Genomic DNA, 21513 nt, shown 5'->3' on the forward strand with positions numbered 1-21513 from the left:
TAGGTAGTATCTATCATCCTAACAGAGTCAGGCCAATCTAATCTCTTGAGATCAAGGCCAGCCAGGCTATAATAATAAAATAGGTGGTTTAGCAGGTAAAGATGTCTGCTGTCAAGCCTGGCATTGTGAGTTTAACCCCAGAACTCATATAAATAAAGGTGGACAGGAAAGAGAACTAACTCCAGAGAGTTGTCCTCTGCCCTTTATATGTGCCACAGCATACCCATGAACATACATAAACATAGAAGTGTGTAAATATAAAACAAATCTTAATGATATCTGGGGGGGGGGGCAAAAATAATTAAAAGAATTTAGAATGACATTAAAAAAATTACCTTGTAGTCTTTATCCAGGGATGTTTTGACAGTTTCATGTTTGCTGAGAATGAAGAGGGGGAAAGTAATATGGTGGGAAATAAGGAGTAAATAAGTTATTAGAACTAAACTGGTTATTGTGTTATCATGGATTAATATTAAATATTTGCTAGGTTTTACTTGAGCCATTTCTTGGTGCACATCCTACTCTGGTTAAAAAATTTAGACTTCAGCCGGGTGGTAGTGGCGCACGCCTTTAATCCCAGCACTTGGGAGGCAGAGCCAGGCGGATCTCTGTGAGTTCGAGGCCAGCCTGGGCTACCAAGTGAGTCCCAGGAAAGGCGCAAAGCTACACAGAGAAACCCTGTCTCGGAAAAAAAAAAAAAATTTAGACTTCAGACTGGGGCATGATGGCATATGCAGCAGCTGGGATGAAGAGGTAGAAGGATGCAGGTGTTCAAGATCAGCTATATAGCAATTTCAGAGACCAGCCTGATCACGTGAGACCTTGTCTTAAAAGCAAGCAAAAAATATTTCCTTTTCCAAAAAGAACAAAATAAGCCCAAGAAGAAGTTCTAGTATTATTTGACTTAAACTTCTTACTCCTTGCTTTCACATTTGCTGCTTTTATAATCAGGTGAATAATAAGGAAAACTCCTTATTAAATGAACTTCACTACTGTTAGTCTTTACTGGTTGGTAGAAGACAATGTTGTTGGGAATTTGTTGGGAGTATTGAACAGCTGCATTTTGAATTGAGAAATTAGATCACACTTGGAAAGAAATTGCTTTTAAATTTTATTTTAATCAGACATGTAGCGGTTTAAATGGTGATTGCTTGAGATTTGTCTCTGGGTTAATTCTAGGGTTTTGTTTTGATTTTTAAGTAATTGACTTTTTTTTCTTCTTTTTTTTTTTTTTTTCTTTTTTTTGTTTCCATTTTGCCTCTAGATCCCAAAAGGATAATCACTTACAATGAAGCCATGGATAGTCCAGATCAATGAAGGACCAGACTGCCTGTTTGTAACCTTTCTGCAGCATTAGAGCCACCGTTCATGGGGGACACAAGGCTTTTATGCTCCTAGATCTTCAACGCAGCAGAGGAACCATAAGTAGAATCACAGGATAATATATACAAATATATATATATACATATATATATATATATATAGTTATTTAAAAAAAAAGGCAACTGAAAGTAATTAGACTTCTTAAGGAATCAAATTTATTTCAAGAGACTACACATGGTTATTTAATCTCCGGTACTGAATAGTCTTTTTCTTTTATTTTGTTAGTTTTTGTTTTTAAGTGTGAATGCAAGTGATTAATGAATACAGACTTAACAAGCGTGGTTCTAAAGTTCCTGCTGTCATCGACTTGGGCAACAAATGACCCACTGGAAAGGCAAATCCACTTACTAGAGATCTGTATCTTGTTCTGTGACTAAAGTGATACACTAATCACGGGGAACCCAGAATGATGCAACACTTTTCCCCTACTCCGCCCTTGATCTTTTAGTTTTATTTTGAGCCCTGCGAGAATGCTGGATAAATGCCTTGAAGTTTGCAGGGATGTTTTTTTTTTTTGTTGTTTGTTTTTTTTTTTTTGTTTTTGTTTTTTTAATCCGATGATTTGCATGTCTTGCCAGGAGTTGTGCAGCCTCTGTGGGGTGTTGGGGAAATAGTTCCTTCCTTTCCTTTTATTTTTTGTGGGGTGGGGACAAGGGGAGGGCATTGAAGTTCCTGGAATAGTTGGTGGGTACATAGTTAACTTACTTTGGTTACATGTTTGACTTTTAACAGCTGACGAATCCAAGAATGTCATTTAAAGAAAAGTTGCAGAACAAGTAATTGGCTGATAAATTATCCATTATAATTGTGTAACTGGGAGCAAAAATATATTCTGCTTTTCGCTGTAGGTGCTCAGACTTGCTCTCCGTCACTAACACTAAATGTGTACTCTTGTTTTTCATCAAACATCTAAGAGAAACTTATGTATCTTTCTGTAAATTCTTTTAATTTCAGTTTCTCAGCAAAATCTAAAAAGGAAAAGTTCATGAAAAAAATGTTTGTTTTTAGCCAGTGAGGAGGTAATAAACACTGCTTGTAGAAGGTGTGTTTTCATGCAAATTCTACTTCTGAGCTTACTAGCTTCTAATTATATGGTAATATATTTTATTATTAGAGCAAGATGGATTTTTTTTAAGGAAAATAATGTGAAATTCTGAAAATTTTGTTTTGGGCAGAAAAGAGCATTAGCCCTGTCTTATCATCGCATTACCATCCTGTTGCGCTGCAGCTTGTGTATAGCATGCTAAAGTGTGTGTGTGTGTGTGTGTGTGTGTGTGTGTGTGTGTGTGTGTGTGTGTGTGTGTGTAAACTAAGGGTCCAATTTAAGACTGGGTGATGTTAGTGGCATAATAACAAGTTCTCTGGCCTGATGCATCACATCACACACATACACATACAGAGAAATTAGTGTATCTCCATGTATGTCAAATACAAGTTAAAATAGCAGGGCATTTATGAAGTTGCAGTCTTCTAACAAAGGCAGACTGGGTCCCCTGGACACGTTTGGGGAGAAAGTACTTTTTACTCTATTTGTTTTGTAAGAAATGTCCAGTTTTGAGTGATTGTAGTATGGATGGATTTTCTGGTTTTGTTAATTATTTCAGGTTTTTAACAAATAGTTCACGAAAGAAGCTATTTGATTTACCGCAGAGGAAAATACTTTTTAGTCTGGATTTCTGCCCTGCTTAGATTTTTAAAAAAGTATAAGCATGGATTGCCAATTCCACTTGATGTAAACAAAACTTTTTATACATAATATATATAATAACTTATTGTATCAGTCCAGGTTCAGAAACTTGTGGTAGGCCAGTTTCAGATAGTTTCATTTCACCTGTAAACTGTATCACTTTTACTGATATTGTAATTTTCAAATGTATAATATGTTTACAGATGTGCCCTGCATTTAGTGCTTTGTTCCTAGTTTGATTTTTTGTTGAGTCTCCTGCCTGCTTGCCAAAAGCTAGGATGCTTCAGGCCCGTGTACAAGTCAAAGGGAGGCATCCTTGAGCTTTAAAGCATTGAACAAACTGGAAAATGCAACACGCCACATACTGAACTGAAAAAAGTCTTGTGTTTTGTGTTTCTTTCTTTTTTTTTTTTTTAATAAAAATTTCAAAAGTTAAAAAAAAAATTGATTAAAGAAAAAAGAGGCTCCAGTTTGTTTTATAGGTTTTAAAGTTCTGCTGTGTGTTTAATTGCCTTGTGTAACCACTTGTCGCCTTAGGGCCAAATTCTTACCCCAGTCTTTTTTTAAATGTCCATTTTGCTTGCCTGGAATTTTAAAGTTCTTGGGTTGCACAAATCACAAAAAAACTTCCTTGGTTTGTGGCATACAAGGTTGAACATAATCAAAATGGAAAGAAAAATCCAGTTTCCTGAATTGGGCTTTTAAACATAGAAGTAATGCTTAGTACCTTTAAAAGCCTTCTCTTTCATAATTCCCTTTCCATGTCCTTCAGACCTGTTCAGAGAAGAGAATGTATCTCTTCTCTGTTTGTCCAAAGGTTGAGAGTCTCACTTTTAAATGAAACAATACAACATTTCACTTTGATTGCTCCACTGAAATTTTCTTGGTTCATATGGTTAAGAGGTATATATGTCTCTCGACTTTCTGGGATCCCTAGTGGCCCATCAGATTAACTGTCAGTATTTTTTGGACATTGGGTTAATGGACTTAATTGCCTCAGTACAAGCAGGACTTTGGGACAGATCTCCTTTGTGCTGTTGGATACTTGTCTCAATATTTCTCCTTAGGTCCTCACACAATTCCTTACAGAGCACTTATTAAAAAAAGTCTTACGAGTTCATCTGTTTTCTGATTATTTTTGTGTAAGCTTCTAAAGAAACATCAGCTATGATTAATTTAGCACATTTAAATAACAGTATGTTGTTGGCATAAAGAATTTTTCTTCAACTCAGAGTATTAGTACTGTAGCATAAACCAAATACAGTCTAGAGGGGATTTTTAACATCCCTCCATTTAAAAGACTGAAAAAGATGTGTGTGTGTGGATGTATGTATGTTGGGGTGCTTGTGTGTGAGGGAAAGATGAAGATACTAAGAATTAGTAAATGAATGTGTAAGACATTATATTAGTATTCAGAGAAGTAAACTTGTATTTATTTTGTGCCATTTGTTTTCATTACACGGAATAAAGTCGGGTGGTTTAAATCCTTAAAGGGTAGTACTAGAAAAAATGGCACTAAGGATGAAATCATGACCTATTTTTTTAATAGCTAAGAAACTAATTATGGGTAATGATTTCTTTTTCAGCTTGTCTTGATTGTAGGTTTTGCGTCACATACCACTCACTTTTGTGTAAAATGTCTTGAATAATCTCCCTTCCCCACAAAAGACAGGGTGTATTTATCTTTTCTCTATTCACCCCCACTTCAACAACCTGAAGTTAATTGAATAGTGTTTCCTCTAACCTTAGTAATGAACCTTCACATCAATAAAGTGTGTTTATGGTGTCTATAGTAGCCTGCCCTTTTCTACTTTCTAGGAGGGGATAGCCAATATCTAGAGACTTGTTAGTGACAACTTTTTGCTGTCCTCCATCTACTTTCCTAGTTACCACTCAGAATCTGCACAAATCTCATCAATGAAAAAAAGTGGGGTTTTTTTTGTTTGTTTTTTTAATGACAGTTTTTAAAAGAAAATAAACCCCAATTGATGTAGTAGTTATTCACACAATAGGACACAGCAGCAGCAGTTTCACACTTGGTGGGTAGACTTGTTGCCAGCTCTTACCAAAAGTTTTGTTTTGTTTGTTTTGTAAACTTTTAAGGTCAGAGAAAGGGTATGTAATGTGAATTACCAGATGGCCTCAGGCAAGGAAATTTAAGACTTGGCTCAATTTAAAAGTCTGTCAAATGGGGTATGTGAGTGTCTCTCAAGTCACTTTGTGCTCAAATAGCTATGGGTCTGATGCCACTTCCACTTGACCATATCTTCAAAGGACACAATTCCTCATGTTAACCAACTGAAGAACTAGTACAATGTAGTGAGTGGGTCAAATACATGAAATGAACAGTAGCCTGTTGATGTATGCCTGCCAGGGTAGACTTTGATAGAACTGTCTACCCATTAGAAAGGGTAGGATACGCTTATCTTCCCTGTCCCCCAGTAGTTTGAAAAGGAAGCACAGGACCAGAGTAGATGCATGAGTAACTGCTTAAAGATGGCCAGAAGAACACAGGCTAACAGTTCTAAAAGTGAGTGTTTAGAAACATTTAGATATGTTAGAAGCAAGGCTGTTCTGTGTTGGTATAAAGAATGATAAATCATCAACTCAACTCAAGTGCTGATTTACTGAGTTTTAAGGAAGAAAGGTCTTGAATTATAGGATGCCAGCAGTAATTTGAGAGTTTTAAGTTCTATTGTAAAATGCTCAACAAAGCATCAGTAGTTTGTTACTTTTTTATTACAAGGACTATCAAAATAGCAGTTAGGAACTGGAAACAGACAGACACCTGAGCTGTAGTGGGATTGCTGGTTCAGACATTTCCTATTCAGAAAATACTGTTCTGTCCAGAGTTCTGAAGCCATTTTACATCATTGTGGTGTCTGTTCTTTAACAGCCTTATTATAAAAGCTACAAATGTTTACCCGCTAGTTCACTTTTGCTTTCATTGTATATCAGTTGTTATCACAGACCAAACCAACTTAGATCAACATTACAATAGCTTTCCATATATGCCCCTTTTTCCTCAGGTGCTAAACACAGCCTCCAAAATGAATACTGCTTTAGTGACATCTGTTTTATTCTTAAAATGCACATTTCTTTTGCTAATTGTAAAGATTTGGTGTTAACAAAGTGGTTTTAATATGTAAATATGAACGAATACCTTAAGTTGGTTCTATTTGTCTATTAAGTCTTTGCATTTATCTTTTGTAGATAATTTTTCACAATCTTGAATACATTTCATTAGGTATTGCATCTTTAGAATGAAAACAACTGTTTTGTCTTAGATAACGCCTGCTGCTGCTGCTGCTGCTGCTATGGGAAACTGAAAATCAAGAATGTGATGCACTTTTTAACATTACTATATACCATAGGTTGCTTTAATACCTTTTCTCTGTAGCACAGCCACTAACAAAAGTGAACAGAGTTTATAATTCTCTTCAGGAGTGAGTCAGTAGTCTGTAGTTTGTGTTGACCTATGAAGGGGACAGTAACTTAGGAATAAACTTTTGGTTAATATTATACTTTTTGGCCTTAAAGTGTCTTCTACTACTGAAAATAGTTTAAATCTTAGCTTTGTTTCTATTACTCTCTGTTTTAAAAAAAAATTGGGATGAATTAAAGGAAGTAATTTTTTTTTAAATCAGTAAGCTGGCTTTTTTAAAAATTTGTATTAGAGAAGTAATGCTGCCCTGACCCAGTCACGTTTAGTTTAACAAAGCTCCCAACTATTCTGCTTCTCTCGTATATATTTACTTAACAAAGGTAAACAAAGTATAAGAATGCTACTTGACAAAGGAAAAATCTTCTCAAGCACATACTCAAAACATGAAGGGGAAAAAACCCAAAATGTGTAGGAGAGGAACACCAAATGAGGTGGAGGAATATGAGAAAGATGTGTGGTCCAAAGCTATCTGGTTATATTTTGATGTTGCCAATATTACAGAGCCAAAATTTTAATTTGCTTACTTAATATATTTGTTGGCCAGAGATCTATTTTTATATCAGTGTGCCTTGCATGTATATTAACTTTTGGAAAGGCCATGTAGTAATGCCTGAGATGCTGATGGTTCTTACCACCTCACTGATTTTTATGCAGTTGAAATGCTCATTCTATTGCCCAACTGGTGCTCTCTGTTTAAAGTCATAGATCTTGTCAAACTGGAACTCTTTTATAAACTGGGGAAGGGACTTGCTTTTTCACTAGTTTCTCTCTCTCTCTCTCTCTCTCTCTCTCTCTCTCTCTCTCTCTCTCTCTCTCTCTCTCTCTCTTCCTCCCTCTCTCTTCCCCCTCTCCCTCCCTCCCTCCCTCCCTCCCTCTCCCTCTCCCCCCCCTCTCTCTCCCAGTCTGTTAGTGGCTTGTCTGTAGTGGGAAATAGTAAAAGATTCTTCACTACCTACCCCACCCCCAACACCACCTTCAAGTAATGTGATGACACCATTTCTTTGTGCGCTTTGAAGAAAGTTTCAGCTTGCTGTCTCCTTTAGTGTTATGAAAGGTGTTATTAAAAGCATTGTTTGCAAAATACAGGAAGATGATGGGAGTCCACATTAATTGGGGATTCTTTGTGAGCTTTGATCCAAATTATTGGCTCTTTCCAACAAAAATTTTTTATTGTTAAAGCACCTTGCTTAGAAATTTTTAAATATTCATGTCTGCAACAATTGTCTCTAATAAACTGTGCAATTCTTGTCATTAAAAAAAACAAAACAAAAACAGATCTGAACTCCCTAATGTGACTTGTTAGTTTCTGTATTTCCTGCCAGTGTAAATGTGAAAAGCTTTGCTTGCATTACGTTTTAGAAATGCATTTTGCACACTCAGTTTTGCCGAAGCTCCGTGAAAAGGTTAGATCTAAGTAGATGAATAAAGCTATGCACATGTTTTGAAAATTTAATTTGTGTGTCATTACCAAAAGTCATTATTTTGCTGTTCTTAGCTTTACCATCTTTGGAAACATGGTTCAAAGTTATAATTCTGGGCTAGCTCATCAGTGGAAGTAAAAGGGAGGAAAACTGGCACCCATTGAATAAAGTTCCGTTGAAATGAGAGCTTGACTTGTTATCTATTAAAGAGCTTTTCTTGAAATAGGGCATTTGTATCAGCTTTATAAACCATGGATCTAATGCTCTTCTCATTGAGGGTTTGAATATGAAAAGAAAGGGAAAGTCAGTCATTCAAGCTGAAATGAAGGAAAGACCTTTGCTCTGTCACAGACCAAAGCTCTATGACAATGTTATATGTCTTAAAGCTGGTTTAAAGATAGGGTAGCGCCCCCCCCCCCTTTAAATCTTTATTGCTTTAACATGAATTTGATTAGCTGGATGGTTTGATACCAAAATCATTCAGTTGTTTAAAAGTCAAAACACATTTTTTTTTTTTAGAAAACAAAAAACCCAAGCTGATAACAAGTTCAGGAGTTGGGCACATTGGGTTCATTCACTGCAGTTGCATGTACTAAGTAACTTCACTTAACATGAAGTGTGCACTTAATAAGGTTGTATAGATGTGCTGGCCAGATCTTGTCATTCATCTTTTAACAGAGAACTTCTGTAAATTTTCTTAGGACATTTGTAGGAGAGTTGGGTAGAAGATATTAACAATGGCATTTTCCCCAGGCTCCTAGATATGAGATATTTCATTTTATAGCTTTGTCTATGTCTAAAAGGATTTACTTCTCTTTCATTTTGGTGTGTGTTGTTGACTTTAAAAAGAAAGCAAAAATTCTCCTGTATACAAACAGGTAGTAGCAAACAGCGTGGACAGCTTTGAGTACTCCTGAGCATCTACCAGTAGTTCATTTATGTCCAGTCTTAGAACACCCTGGTAACCAGAAGGCTGAAGCAGGAGGATTGTGAGTTCAAAGCTAGACTGGCCTGCATAGCAACAACACAGCAGACTTATTGGAGAAGTAATCTCTGTATTGTGTGCACAGACATTTACTTAGGAGCTGGGTTGCCTTTTAATTTTGGGAAAGAATAATTAGTGAATTACAGTTATGTTAGATGTTGGCCCTTTTCCCTCTGGGAATTTTTTCAGTATTTGTTTTGCCCAGTCTAAAAAATAATAAAAGTAGGTATTTTCTAGATAGAAGAACAGTGACCAGAAATTTACCGTTTTGCTAAGTAACTAACTGCTTACGTATTTACTAAAGCTGTTGCCGGTGTTATGGATTCCAAGGAAGTATCAGTTACATGATGATCTTCCTTTATCAATGTCTTACTTAATGTTCAGTGTTTTAAAAATACAAAATTACACTCTACAACCATACTCAGATTTACTTATTTTATCAGAAAAACTTGAGAGATTTGTAGATCAAATAAGACAATAAGTGTACATTGTTGAATAAAAAACATTTCAAGTTTTTGAGGTGTTTGTGTTTTTTTATGTGTGTGCTTTAATTTTTGTTTTAGTTCTTTACTGAAAACTTAGAATTGTGACAGTGACTACTTTCCAAAAGTTAATTGTGCAAAGGACTTCAGTCTTTTTTTTTTTTTTTTTTTTTTTTTTTTTTTTTTTTTTTTTTTTTGGTTTTTCGAGACAGGGTTTCTCTGTGTAGCTTTGCGCCTTTCCTGGAGCTCACTTGGTAGCCCAGGCTGGCCTCGAACTCACAGAGATCCGCCTGGCTCTGCCTCCCGAGTGCTGGGATTAAAGGCGTGCGCCACCAACGCCCGGCTAGGACTTCAGTCTTAAAGATACTATGATTATATGTCTTTTCTTTTCCTTGAGACACAGTCTTGCTATGTAGCTCTGGTTGTCCTGGAACTTACTATGTAGACCAGGCTGGCCTCAAACAAACAGATCCTGTCTCTGCCTCCCAAGAACATGGCCTTGCCTGTCTACTTTTTCTTGAATAATCTTTGAGATGTCTTCTTGCCTTCTAGAGAGTGTTTATTAGATTTTTATAACTTTAAAGGAAGTTTTTTTTTTTTTAATCAGGATGGGGTGAGGTATGTATGTGTAGGTGCCTGTGGAGACCAGAGACATCAGATGTCTGGAGCTGTATTTAAGTTGTTTGGACTGCCTCAAGTGGGTGCTGGGAACCAAAGAGTTTCTGTAAGAACAGTACAGCACTCTTAACCAATGAGCCAATTCTCAAGTTCTTATAACTTAAAAAGAAAATTTTCTTTAAAGGTTTATTATGTACACAGTGTTCTACTGCATGTATGCCTGTAGGCCAGAAGAGGGCACCAGATCTCATTATAGATGGTTGTGAGCCACCATGTGGTTGCTGGGAATTGAACTCAGGACCTCTGGAAGAGCAACCAATGCTCTTAACCATTGAGCCATCTCTCTAGCCCCCCCAAAAGAAATTTCTTTACCATATATATTTTTTGTATGTTTAAATGCTAAAGATAAGATTATTAGAATGGTGGGGATAGTGAGAAAGGATGCATAATCAGTCATAGTGATAGTATTTGGATTATTCTTTGATATGGAAAATATTGTCCTTGGCTTGGCAAATAACTGACAAGGGCCTTCTGGGGTTGTTTGTTTTCCAAGGTGATTTTTCTGTGTGGCTCTCGCTGTTCTGGAACTAGCCCTATAGACCAGGCTGGCCTCAGTTGAACTCAAAAGATCCTCTTGCCTCTTCCTTCAGAGTGCTGGTACTAAAGGTTTGCACCACCACCACCTGACCTGGGGATTTGGGGTTTTATCAAGACTGTCTTTGAAATGTCAGCCACAAAAGGGATTTGTGTGTGGTAGTTGATTCAGTCTCCAAGGCTTTTTCTTTTTTTTTTTTTTAAATGACATTTATTGTAGATTTTAGCAGCTAACATTTGGAAGCAGTGTCTGGGCAGAACATAAAATTCTAGAGTGCTTAGTAAGGTTTCATGCTTGAGGAAATTTGGAACTTTTGATCCACTACTGTTGGATACGGCGAATTGATTGGATCTGAGAAGTCTGGGCATGAGACCCCCACTCTCGCCAGTGTTTGTAGTCTCCTCCATGATGGTCACATTCCAAGATATATTGATAACCACGATATCCAGGGTACTGGTAGCAAACCCAGCTAGGAAATTCAAAGTACATTGCATTATTAAATCTAATTAAGAACCTGACATGTACCCCCAAATCTGAATCTTTTGCCCATCAACACAGTGGTATCGGGATACTTAGGAAACAAGTTATTCTTAACATGTTAGGCACTGTTACTGTGCATAGTATGGCTACAGAAGATTAGCCTTAATTATGAAAAAGTGTCAGTAGTCTATAAAAGCTTTTACAGAGATACTTAGTGGAAGGAAATTGAACAAATGGTAGCTGGAGCAAATAATTCTAGATTGGTATTAATATGCCAGTGTATGGAATCTAGTAAACCATGGTCTTAATAGTCACATGTCTTAGAAATATAGGAATTGCTTTGAAATGTCCTCCAGCTCTGTTTTTGTACTTACGCCCCACATTGTATCTTCATGGAACCAACTTCATTGTTGAACCAACCCATGGCTTGTAAGGAAGGGTAGTCATCACAGATTTCCCACTGGCGTCCAATAAAGTTCTCTTTCTCAAAGATGGTAATCTTAGACTCTTTATGATTCTATAATCCAGAAGTTAAAACCTTAGTAGTGTAGTTATTCTATTGCTATTTTTTCCCTAAAATTAAAAAATTATTTCTTGCCTACAGAAATGCATGATTGGCCGGGCGGTGGTGGCGCACGCCTTTAATCCCAGCACTCGGGAGGCAGAGCCAGGCGGATCTCTGTGAGTTCGAGGCCAGCCTGGGCTACCAAGTGAGTTCCAGGAAAGGCGCAAAGCTACACAAGAGAAACCCTGTCTCGAAAAAAAAAAAAAACCAGAAATGCATGATCATTGACAAGATTCAGGCTAAACAAGAATGTGTAAGAAAAATCCTAGCCGAGCGGTAGTGGCGCACACTTTTAATCCCAGCACTTGGGAGGCAGAGCCAGGCAGATCTCTGAGTTGGAGGCCAGCCTGGTCTTACAGAGATCCAGGACAGGCGCGCGCGCGCGCGCGCGCGCACACACACACACACATCCTGCTGGGTGATCATGGTGCACGCCTTTATTCCTAGCACTCCGGAGGCAGAGTCAGGTGGATTTCTGAAGCCAGCTTTGTCACAGAGCTAGTTCCAGGACAGCCAAGGAAGGGTATACAAAGAAACCCTGTCTCAAAACAAGAAAAATCTATAATTCTATTTAACCCAAATCAAAGATTATCTTTGAACTTAATAACCAATATAAGACAGTGTAAGGCAAAAATACATTAAAAACTCCAGGAAAGGCGCAAAGCTACGCAGAGAAACCCTGTCTCGAAAAAAAACCAAAAAAAAAAAAAAAAATACATTAAAAAAAAAAATAGCGTGGCTGGGCGGTGGTGGCACATGCCTTTAATCCCAGCACTCGGGAGGCAGAGGCAGGCGGATCTCTGTGAGTTCAAGGCCAGCCTGATCTACCAAGTGAGTTCCAGGAAAGGCTCAAAGCTACACAGAGAAACCCTGTCTCGGAAAAAAAAAAAAAAAAGCAAAACATAGCCACTTGGTTATTTGGTACTGCTGTAATCTAATCCAGGGCCTCATCCATGTGCAATTGTTCTACCAACTGCCCCACCACAATCTCACAGATTCAAACACTAATTATGTTCAGTACATGTCTGCATGCATTTATGTTTCTAGTACATGATTTAGGTTTAAAGGTATTAATATCTAAACTAGGAATCATAAGAGAATATATGGAAAGCTTCTAGCCCAGACAAATGTCACTCCCAATATCAAAACCATTTTAAACTCTTAGAAATCTTAAGTGTTGGTCTGTTTCTGCTTAAACTTTAAAGAACTTTTTTATTCAAAGATTCCTGTGTACCTAGACTGGCCTCAGATTCAAGATTGTCGTCAAGTTTCTTGGGTTGCTAGGGTTAACAAGTATATACCACCATGCCCAGATCTCTCAAAGACTAAATGCACCCTGATTGAGGCATCCATTTTCAACTGGGGTCACCATGTTGGAGGGGGGAACCGTGGAGACGGGGACTGAAGCAGGCAGTACCTGCACACCCTATTCCTAAACTAAAGTGTGGTTGGTTTATGGACAGCTGCTGTGATCTGCCTTGGACATTTTTCAGGTGCATATGTCTGCCACTCTTTCTGCCTGCCATAATCGGCTTCACCATAACCCCTAAATCAGTCACTGGAAACAGACTAAAAGCATGAGCTGAAAGAAAACTGTCCATTTTAAATCATGTCAGGTACTTCCATCAACAATGAGAAAACGGCAACACAAAAGTTCTTTCAAAATTAGAAAAAAAAATGACCATTTGGCTAGTTCAGTTATATCCTAAATGAGAGTTTAATGGAAAGTTGGATATTGTTAAGGAACTGAAAGAAAATGATGAGTTGCTGCTTATATTTAAGGAAGGAAATTACTCTTTTTAAATGTGGCCAAGTCGTGCAAGAAATATTTAATTACAGTGAAGTAGTTCATATGTTCTCAGAAACAGATTAGGAATAAATGCTTCTTCCCCATTTACACATAATATATCTCACAAGGATGTTAATTGTTACATCATTTTAAAAATAGACTTAAAGTTTTATCTTCAGATTCAATTTAGAATGCAGCCTAATGCATTGTTAAGTAATGCTTGGTATTAAAACCTTAGTTATCGATGCAGATAAGCAATACTAGAAGACCTGCCTACTTTAGTTTGTATTTGTTGAAGATGTACTTAAGCCTCACACTGTTTCTTCGGTGAAATCTTAACACATTGCAATTTAACTGGCCATAAATTGACTTTGTATTACATGGCAAGTGCTTTCTCATTGGTTGTCCCATAGCACTTCAGGTCTTGAGTATGTGCGTCCTGCCTCTGTGCTGTGGTTCCTTTTTAGCATAAGGGGGAATCGAATCATAGATTTGAAGGAAGGGAACAGTGTTGTTATCCTTGACTTTCATCCTCCCTGTTACATTCAACATAGTTGACAGCAGCAACACAATGTCAATCTGACTTCATCCTTCTTTACCCCACTCACATGCAAAAAAAAAAAAAAAAAATGAAATTTCAAACTCACAGCCGAACAGATGGGGCGGAAGGACATGAGACGCTCAATATGGTAGGCATTGCTCCCACTCCAGGCATCCCATCGAGGGTATTCGCCTCTCTCCAGGATAAACTGTTGTCCACAGAAGCTGGTATGCTCGTAACCAATCCAGCTGCCAAAGATAGGTAATGGTATATGGCCTTGGAGAGAAGGCCTCTCTTGTTTTAGATGAGTTTATAGTGGGATAAAATATCAAGTCAATCACAAAGCCCTAGGTAATGAACGGTCATGACTTTGTATCGAACCAGTTTGTAAATAAATTTTGAAATTACCTGCTGAAGATTCTCTTGTCCTAGCAGTATATATTAACAAGTTTCCATTCTAGTGTCCTGGAGGTATAGATGGATGATGATCCAGTGACCATTTCTTTGGCTCTAGATCTTTTTTTTTTTTTTTTTTTTTTTTTTTGTGAGCTGAGAATCGAACCCAGGGCCTTGGGCTTGCTAGGCAAGCGCTGAGCTAAATCCCCAACCCTGGCTCTAGATCTTGTAAGCCTCTTCCTAAGAGAGCAAAAGTATGATGGGATGGGTATCTATATTTGTTTCTTTGATACTTTGAGGGTTCTTCCTCTTGCTATCTGTACTTATACCTTCTTCATGGAGCATTCTAGTTAAGTTGTTAACTGAATCTTTTTTTTTTTTTTTAAAGATTTAGTTTATTATGTATACAGTGTTGTTTGCATGTATGCCTGCAGACCAGAAGAGGGCGCCAGATCTCTTTACAGATGGTTGGGAGCTACCATGTGGTTCCTGAGAATTGAACTCAGGACCTCTGGAAGAGCAGCCAGATGCTCTTAACCGCTGAGCCATCTTTCCAGCCCTGTTAACTGAATCTTACTTATTGAAGCTATCTTAAAAGAGTTGACTGTTTTTAAAGGGCTAAGGATCTCTGTTTTGGCACAGAGCAGCTTGTGAAAGCTTGATCACATACAAAGCCACTTCTTCATAGACCAACAAGAGTGCTAACGTGGGTTCACACTTAGGCCAGCTTGCCAAGAATCAGAATACAAAAGCCAGAAAATCTCTCTCACCAAGATTGACTACGTCTCTGGATCCTTGAGATTTCGTTCCTTTTAATAAGGAAATTAGTTAACAGTGTCTGCTCTGGGACATCTGTTTATATGCCATAAAAAGTCTGTCACTCAGGAATTTCCCTTCAAGCCAGGTGGTGATGGTGCATGCCTTTAATCCCAGCACTCTGGAGGCAAGGCAAGTGGATCTCTTGAGTTTGAGGCCAGACTGGTCTACAGAGCGAGTTCCAGGACAGCCAAGGCTACACAAAGAAACCCTGTCTCAAAAAAAAAAAAAGAAAAGAAAAGAAAAAGAAAAAAGTAATTCCCCTATCCCTATTTTCTATGGGCAAGAGAAACAGTCTTCTGTGCCTGTTCTGAAGAAATCAAAAGGAGTGGCCTATGGACTTCAAAAGCACAGATTCAATCACTGTCACTGTCCTGCCCTGTTGCAAGTCTACTACCAAGTTATGAACATAACCCCTAGCTTTCAGTTACTTAATTAGGCATGTAGCAATTTCCTCTAGGAAATAAGACACCTCTCCCTAAGAAGTGATTAGTGTCTGGGGAACATCTTCCTCTATCCTTACTCATGTGGTCCTGTGTCTAACAAGACCTGAAAAGGGCCTGAGGCTCTTTTGGTATCCATACTCACGCGCCACACTCCACCTTGAGGGAACGGACATTATCAAAACTACGCTCAGAGACATTTGGGCAGGAGCTGGTGAACTCCATCCTCTTGCCCTGGAAATTCTCCTGATCATAGATGGTTATCTGAAGTGGATTGAAATGGGACAAGAAAGAGAACCAGGTACAGCGGTAAGAATAGGGGTGCAAGTTTGTATTTATCCTGTAATTTTCATTAGTAGCCACAACCCAGGATACCTGATGAGGTCTCTTCCAGTATAGACAAGCCAAAAAGGGGTTCAAATTAGTACCGCTTCTCAGTTTCATGTTCAGGCTAAGTTTATGATAAGAATGGTCTTTCAGGGACAATGGAGAGCTCAATTGACAACTCTGATTCCAGCAAGTGTCCTGCACCCATATGACCCAGAGGCCAGGATTCTACGACTCCTAGAAATACCCTGTGGATTATTTCTTTGCTTCTAAAATAGAAAGGGGTTGTGATAAATCTTCTTTCTTTTGCACTAGAACTTGGCTCCTTACCTGGCAAGCTCCCAAAACTGTGAACTTGCCTCAGAGCTGTCCAATGAGGAAAGGATTAAGCGTTAGGGAAACAGTGAAAAGCCTGGGGTCTGCCACTTCAGCTCATGGCTAAATCCACCCTCAGTCTGAGTAGGGAGCCTGGATCTCATAGCTTGTTTGGGATCTAATGGTACTATCTCCCACCCGTCATGGACATCCAGGGTCACCCATCACGGAAGCCTTCCAGCAGTGTCTGGATGTTGGATGGGCTTTCCTCCTACAGAACAGTATTTTGTGGGACGGGAACTGTCAAAGAATAAGTACAGCCTTGTAACTACTATGTAGCAGCACCTCAGTCATGCCTGTGGGATCTTTCCATTTTCCATGTGATTGGATCAGCTTACCTTCCATGGCCCCAAGGCCCCTGGCATAGGATTGGTCTGAGCCATCTTGGTGGTTGGAAGAGTTTCTGGAAGACATACACATCAGTGATAAGGCTTTCAGGATGGGTGTAGTGAGGTAAGAAGGCACAGGAGAAAGGAAAAGAGGCTTGAGGTCCCAGATTTTGTTTGAGATCCTGGCTCTGGTGCCCAAACCTTAGGTAAGAATGAGGATAGTGATGCAGATGGAGGACTGCAAAGGCATTTGGACCTCTTGATAAATCTGCCCTCTGTCCTCTTGCTCACCTTCAGTGAACAACACTGCCTGTGTCTTACACACCCTGATATCAACTCCCTGACAACTGTCTAGACTCCACATATCTAATCATTCAGGCAGATGGGTCAGAATTCCCCCACCTTACTTGCTCCAATTAAAAGGCAGCCTGTACTGGGATCTTTTGTGGTCTTTCTAACACCCAAATTGACCCATTAATTCTGCGTGTCCACGCCACCACTCCCTCTCTGTCTCCTAGACTTAGCTGTTTTGACCTTGCTGTCTTCTCCAGCCTGCAGATTTTGAGTTCTCCCTCACTTCCCAGACCTGCTCACAGCACTCATCTGTGTCATTATTAACTATGTACTGGGTGAGTATCTCAATAGCAGGGATGGCACCTCCTGCCTGGATGACTGATACAGCACCACGCCAAAGCTGTGGTTAGATGGGGAAGAGGGTCATTTGAAAGACTTACTGCCGGACGGTGGTGGCACACGCCTTTAATCCCAGCACTCGGGAGGCAGAGCCAGGTGGATCTTTGTGAGTTCGAGACCAGCTTGGTCTACAGAGCGAGCTCCAGGAAACGCGCAAAGCTACACAGAGAAACCCTGTCTCAAAAAAAGAAAGAAAGAAAGAAAGAGAGAGAGAGAGAGAGAGAGAGAGAGAGAGAGAGAGAGAGAGAGAAAGAAAGAAAGAAAGAAAGAAAGAAAGAAAGAAAGAAAGAAAGAAAGAAAGAAAGAAAGAAAAAGACTTACTGAAGCCAGGCTTGGTGGTGCGGACTTTCAATGCCTGCTACTTGAAACGGTAGATAGGAGGATTGCAAGTTCAAGATCTACTTGGACAATTTAATGAGATTGTCTCAAAATAAAAAGTAAGGACTATGAGTTCCCAGCTAGCTAGGGCTACATAGTGAGACCAGTTCTCAAAGTGGGTGGGGAGGGGGTGGAGGGTAGTCTTGGGGCCTGGGAATATAGCTCAGTACTAGAGTGTTTGCCCAGCATGTGTGAACCATTAGACTTAATGCCTAGTAGTGTGTGTGTGTGTGTGTGTGTGTGTGTGTGTGTGTATGTGTGTGTAATGAAGAATGGGTAATTATAAAAATACAATGATAGCTCACTCTATGTCAGATCCTGCTTTACTTGCATTAATATATCTAGGCCTCACAAGTCAAATACCATCACCACCCCATTTATGAATGAGGACTAAGGACCATAGAGGTTGAGTAGTCATCGTTGATGGTATAATGAGAAGGATGGAAGAAGATCAGGGAAGAAAGAAGAAGATAGGTAGGTATATATCAGGTTTCTAGACTCAGAACCAACATTCAGGATTCTACCTCGTATCCAGCCCAGGAAGTAATGCACAAAAATTCTGGCATTTCTGTGTGGAGCCTCCAAATAAGCTGCATCTCCTGCCCATTACACCTTCCTGTGTGCCCAATAACCTGCTTCTTTCTTACTGATCCCCAGTCTTAATTTCTAGGCATGTGGTTATTGCCATATGGGTGACTCCTCAAGGTAGCAAACGAAGCTGTCCACTAGCAAAGTTCCCCCCACTTTCTCTGTCTCTAGGCAGGAGACAACTGGGTCTCCCTCCGCATTTGTCCCTTGGGGGAAAGGAAGGGAAGACAAAGGCTCCCCTGGAGTCTCACTCACCCAGCTCCCGCTGCACAGTCTGGGTCTCCATCTGGTGCCACATCCTCCACGGATCCCTCTTTATACTCGTGCCGCTGGCGGCCAGTGGCTCGGTCAGCACTCTCTTTTCCCTCTCCCTTTGTTTCTCCTGATCCCCAGAGCTTTAGTGGCTCAGCCTCCTGGGGGAGCGTCCCTCTGAGCTTTGTCTAGGGTATAGAAGTGCAGAGGCCCTATATTGGGCAGGACTGGCTGCCTAGGGGGCTCTTCTCAGAGCAGCTGGGGGCTGAGGACAGAAGTTCTACCAAACACACCAGAGAACCATATATATATATATAAAATATATATTCCATAAATGTGAAAGTAAAGCTGGGCAGTGGTGGCATACACCTTTAATCTCAGCACTGGGGAGGCAGAGGCAGGTGGATCTCTGAGTTCAAGGCCAGCCTGGTCTACAGAGTGAGTTCCAGGACAGCCAGCGCTACACAGGGAAACTCTATCTCAAAAAATAAAATGAAATAAATAAAGTGAAAGTATTCTTACAAAACTGAGCATTGTTGGAAAAACGATTGTTTTCAGAACTCCTTGTTCTATTTTTCTCTATAGGATCTGAGTTTAATTACAATTTATATGTAGATCTAAATCTCACCCTGTTTTATTAAGTATTCATTTTAATATTGCAGTTTGCTTTAAAAAATTTGGAGCCAATAACCTTGAGGATTTTTTGTTGTCACTTTGTGTCTGTGTGTGTGTTTACATTAGTTTACTTACTGTGTGTGTGTGTGTGCACACTCAAGCTTGCATGCTGAAGTCAGAGGACAACTTTCAGGAGTCAGTTTTCTTTCCACCATGCAGGTTCTGGGGATCAAAATCAAGTCATTCAGCTTGGCAACAAATACATTTACACACTGAATTCTCTTGCCGGCCACGTGGGTTTTTTTATTGTTGTTGTTGTTTTGTTTTGTTTTAAGGCAATGTCTTACACTGTAGCCCAGGCTGATCTTCAGTTCAAGGCAGCCCTACCTTACCCTCCAGAACGATGGAATTAGTAGGCGTGTACTCAACCGTTTTTTAAAACTCAGGTGTGTATTTTACCTGCATGTTTGTGCATTACTTTTGTGCCCGGTACTCATAGAAGCCAGAAGAGGACATTGGATCTCCCGGAACTGGAGTTACAGCTGGTGTGAATTGCCATGTGGGTGCTGGAAATCAAACCTGGGTTCTCTAGAAGAGTAACCAGTGCTCTTAACTCCTGAGCCGTCTCTCTGTCTCTCTTTCCCCCATCTCTTTTCAAAACATTAAAAAAAAAAAAGCTTTTGGTACATTTTTTTTTGTGTGTGTGTGTGTGTGTATTTATTTGTGTGTGTGTGTGTGCCCGTGCATGGTGCTCATGTTGGGGTCAGAGGACGTCTTGTGAGAGTCGGTTCTCTCCTTCCACCATGTGGGTTCCAGGGATAACTCAGTGGTGGGACTTGGCCGCAAGCCTCTTTACATGCTGAGCCATCTTGCTGCCCCTCCCATTTCCTTTTCATCATCTTTTTCTCCCTTCCAGACTACCATTTTAGGAAAATACTTCTTTGGTCAATCATTCCTTATTTCATTCCCTAATCCCTCAACTGGCTTAGATAGTCTCATTTTGTAGAAATTTCTTTAGAAAGTAGATATACTGGGATCCAAAGAGCAGAACTGAAGTTTAGAACAAAATTAAAACAGTTCTTTTTGAAAATAAATAATCACATAACTGCTTCTTCTACTTAGCTTGGTAAATACATTTTGAACAAATGAATGGGTTCTATGACTCGGGAGGAGGCACAGATGAAAATGTGTCTCCAATGCTGTCAGTACCCTGCTGTGCACAGCCCGCTCATCCAGCCATAGCACCCTGCCTGGGCGGTCTGTGTATTTTTTTTTCCACTCTCAGGATTTGTTGCTGTTGTTGTTGTTGTTTGAGGCAGGGTTTCTCTGTGGAGCTTTGGAACCTTTCCTGGAACTCATTTTGTAGCCCAGGTTGGCCTCGAACTCACAGAGATCCACCTGGCTCTGCCTCCAGAGTGCTGGGATTAAAGGCGTGCGCTGCCGCCACTGCCGCCACCACCACCACTACCACCACCCGATTGGATTTTTTTTTAAGATTTTTTATTATGTATACAGAGGAGTGCACCAGATCTCATTACAGATGGTTGTGAGCCACCATGTGGTTGCTGGGAATTGAACTCAGGACCTCTGGAAGTCAGTGCTCTTAACCTCTGAGCCATCTCTCCAGCCCCCTGGATTTTTTTTTTTTTAAACGAGCCAAAATTTCTATTTATTCATTTCTGGCACTTGAAGTACTCTTCAATGACATCCTTGGCCTGAGAATCTTTGCCATAGTCCTTAATCACTCCACAACGGCAGCCGACCACTTTCCATGGTTTCCCCTCTCGGTCAGTTTTACCAGGGCCTACCCATTCCTCTGGCTTCCTGTTGTTATCAACCTTAGTTAGGTTGATCTGGTGCTCAGCCCAAAGGGCCTCCACCGACTTGACGTACGTAGGCTCACTACAGCTGGATGTGAGCACACAGACGGGCTTAGGGCTTTGGCAGCTTCGTGGATGCCACGTGCTAAGCCATAGGATGAGGGCCGTCTTCAGCACCTCTTGTAGAGCAGTATTGACGTCCATCACACCTCCAGCAGCAAAGCCTTCCTCGGCCATGGCGGTGGATTCCACCTCCGCCTCCACCTCCGCGCAGCCGTGACAGCCGGGGAAATCACTCAGGATCTTTGGGGCGAGTTTTATATTGTAGTGAACTATTGGTTCAATAAAGACTAGTTTGGCTAATTTTTCACATTAGAGGAGAAATGGAGGCTTTTAGGATTGACTGGAAAGCCCAGCACATGAACAAAACGATAGCATGGGAGACGGTGTGTGGATCAGTCAGCATGCAAACCATTGACATGGGTCCACC

The 21513-nt window shown here is 40.0% G+C and overlaps 2 protein-coding genes and 1 pseudogene across 3 annotated transcripts in view; 1 reads left to right on the forward strand and 2 right to left on the reverse strand.

Moving 5' to 3' along the window:
• Nufip2 (nuclear FMR1 interacting protein 2) overlaps positions 1-7968 on the forward strand; it is a 39919-nt gene extending 31951 nt beyond the window's left edge. For both annotated transcript variants that reach the window (XM_076542921.1, XM_006977441.4), the window contains one exon: positions 1265-7968. In XM_076542921.1, the coding sequence (XP_076399036.1) occupies positions 1265-1317 (53 nt within the window). In that variant the 3' untranslated portion in view covers positions 1318-7968. The remainder of the gene's footprint in view (positions 1-1264) is intronic.
• A 2969-nt stretch (positions 7969-10937) lies between these two features.
• Cryba1 (crystallin beta A1) lies at positions 10938-18634 on the reverse strand. Its single transcript, XM_006977442.4, has 6 exons — positions 18592-18634; positions 16687-16751; positions 15792-15910; positions 14098-14239; positions 11471-11613; positions 10938-11085 (listed from the first exon to the last, which is right to left on the reverse strand). Exons 1-6 carry the CDS (start codon positions 18632-18634, stop codon positions 10938-10940), a joined length of 660 nt encoding a protein of 219 aa, XP_006977504.2.
• A 2242-nt stretch (positions 18635-20876) lies between these two features.
• LOC102923178 (small ribosomal subunit protein eS12 pseudogene) lies at positions 20877-21260 on the reverse strand (annotated as a pseudogene).
• Positions 21261-21513: the final 253 nt, after the last annotated feature.

This window comes from Peromyscus maniculatus, chromosome 8, assembly GCF_049852395.1.
Source record: "Peromyscus maniculatus bairdii isolate BWxNUB_F1_BW_parent chromosome 8, HU_Pman_BW_mat_3.1, whole genome shotgun sequence".
NCBI lineage: Eukaryota > Metazoa > Chordata > Mammalia > Rodentia > Cricetidae > Peromyscus > Peromyscus maniculatus.

Bases quoted from the DNA above. Each gene is read 5' to 3' on its own strand.
- Cryba1 (XM_006977442.4), bottom strand. From the start codon at position 18,634: ATGTGGCACCAGATGGAGACCCAGACTGTGCAGCGGGAGCTGG. The intron at 16,752-18,591 runs GTGAGTGAGACT...TATGTCTTCCAG, and splicing joins GACTGTGCAGCGGGAGCTGG to AAACTCTTCCAACCACCAAG. The intron at 14,240-15,791 runs GTGAGTATGGAT...TATCTTTGGCAG, and splicing joins CTCAAGGTGGAGTGTGGCGC to CTGGATTGGTTACGAGCATA.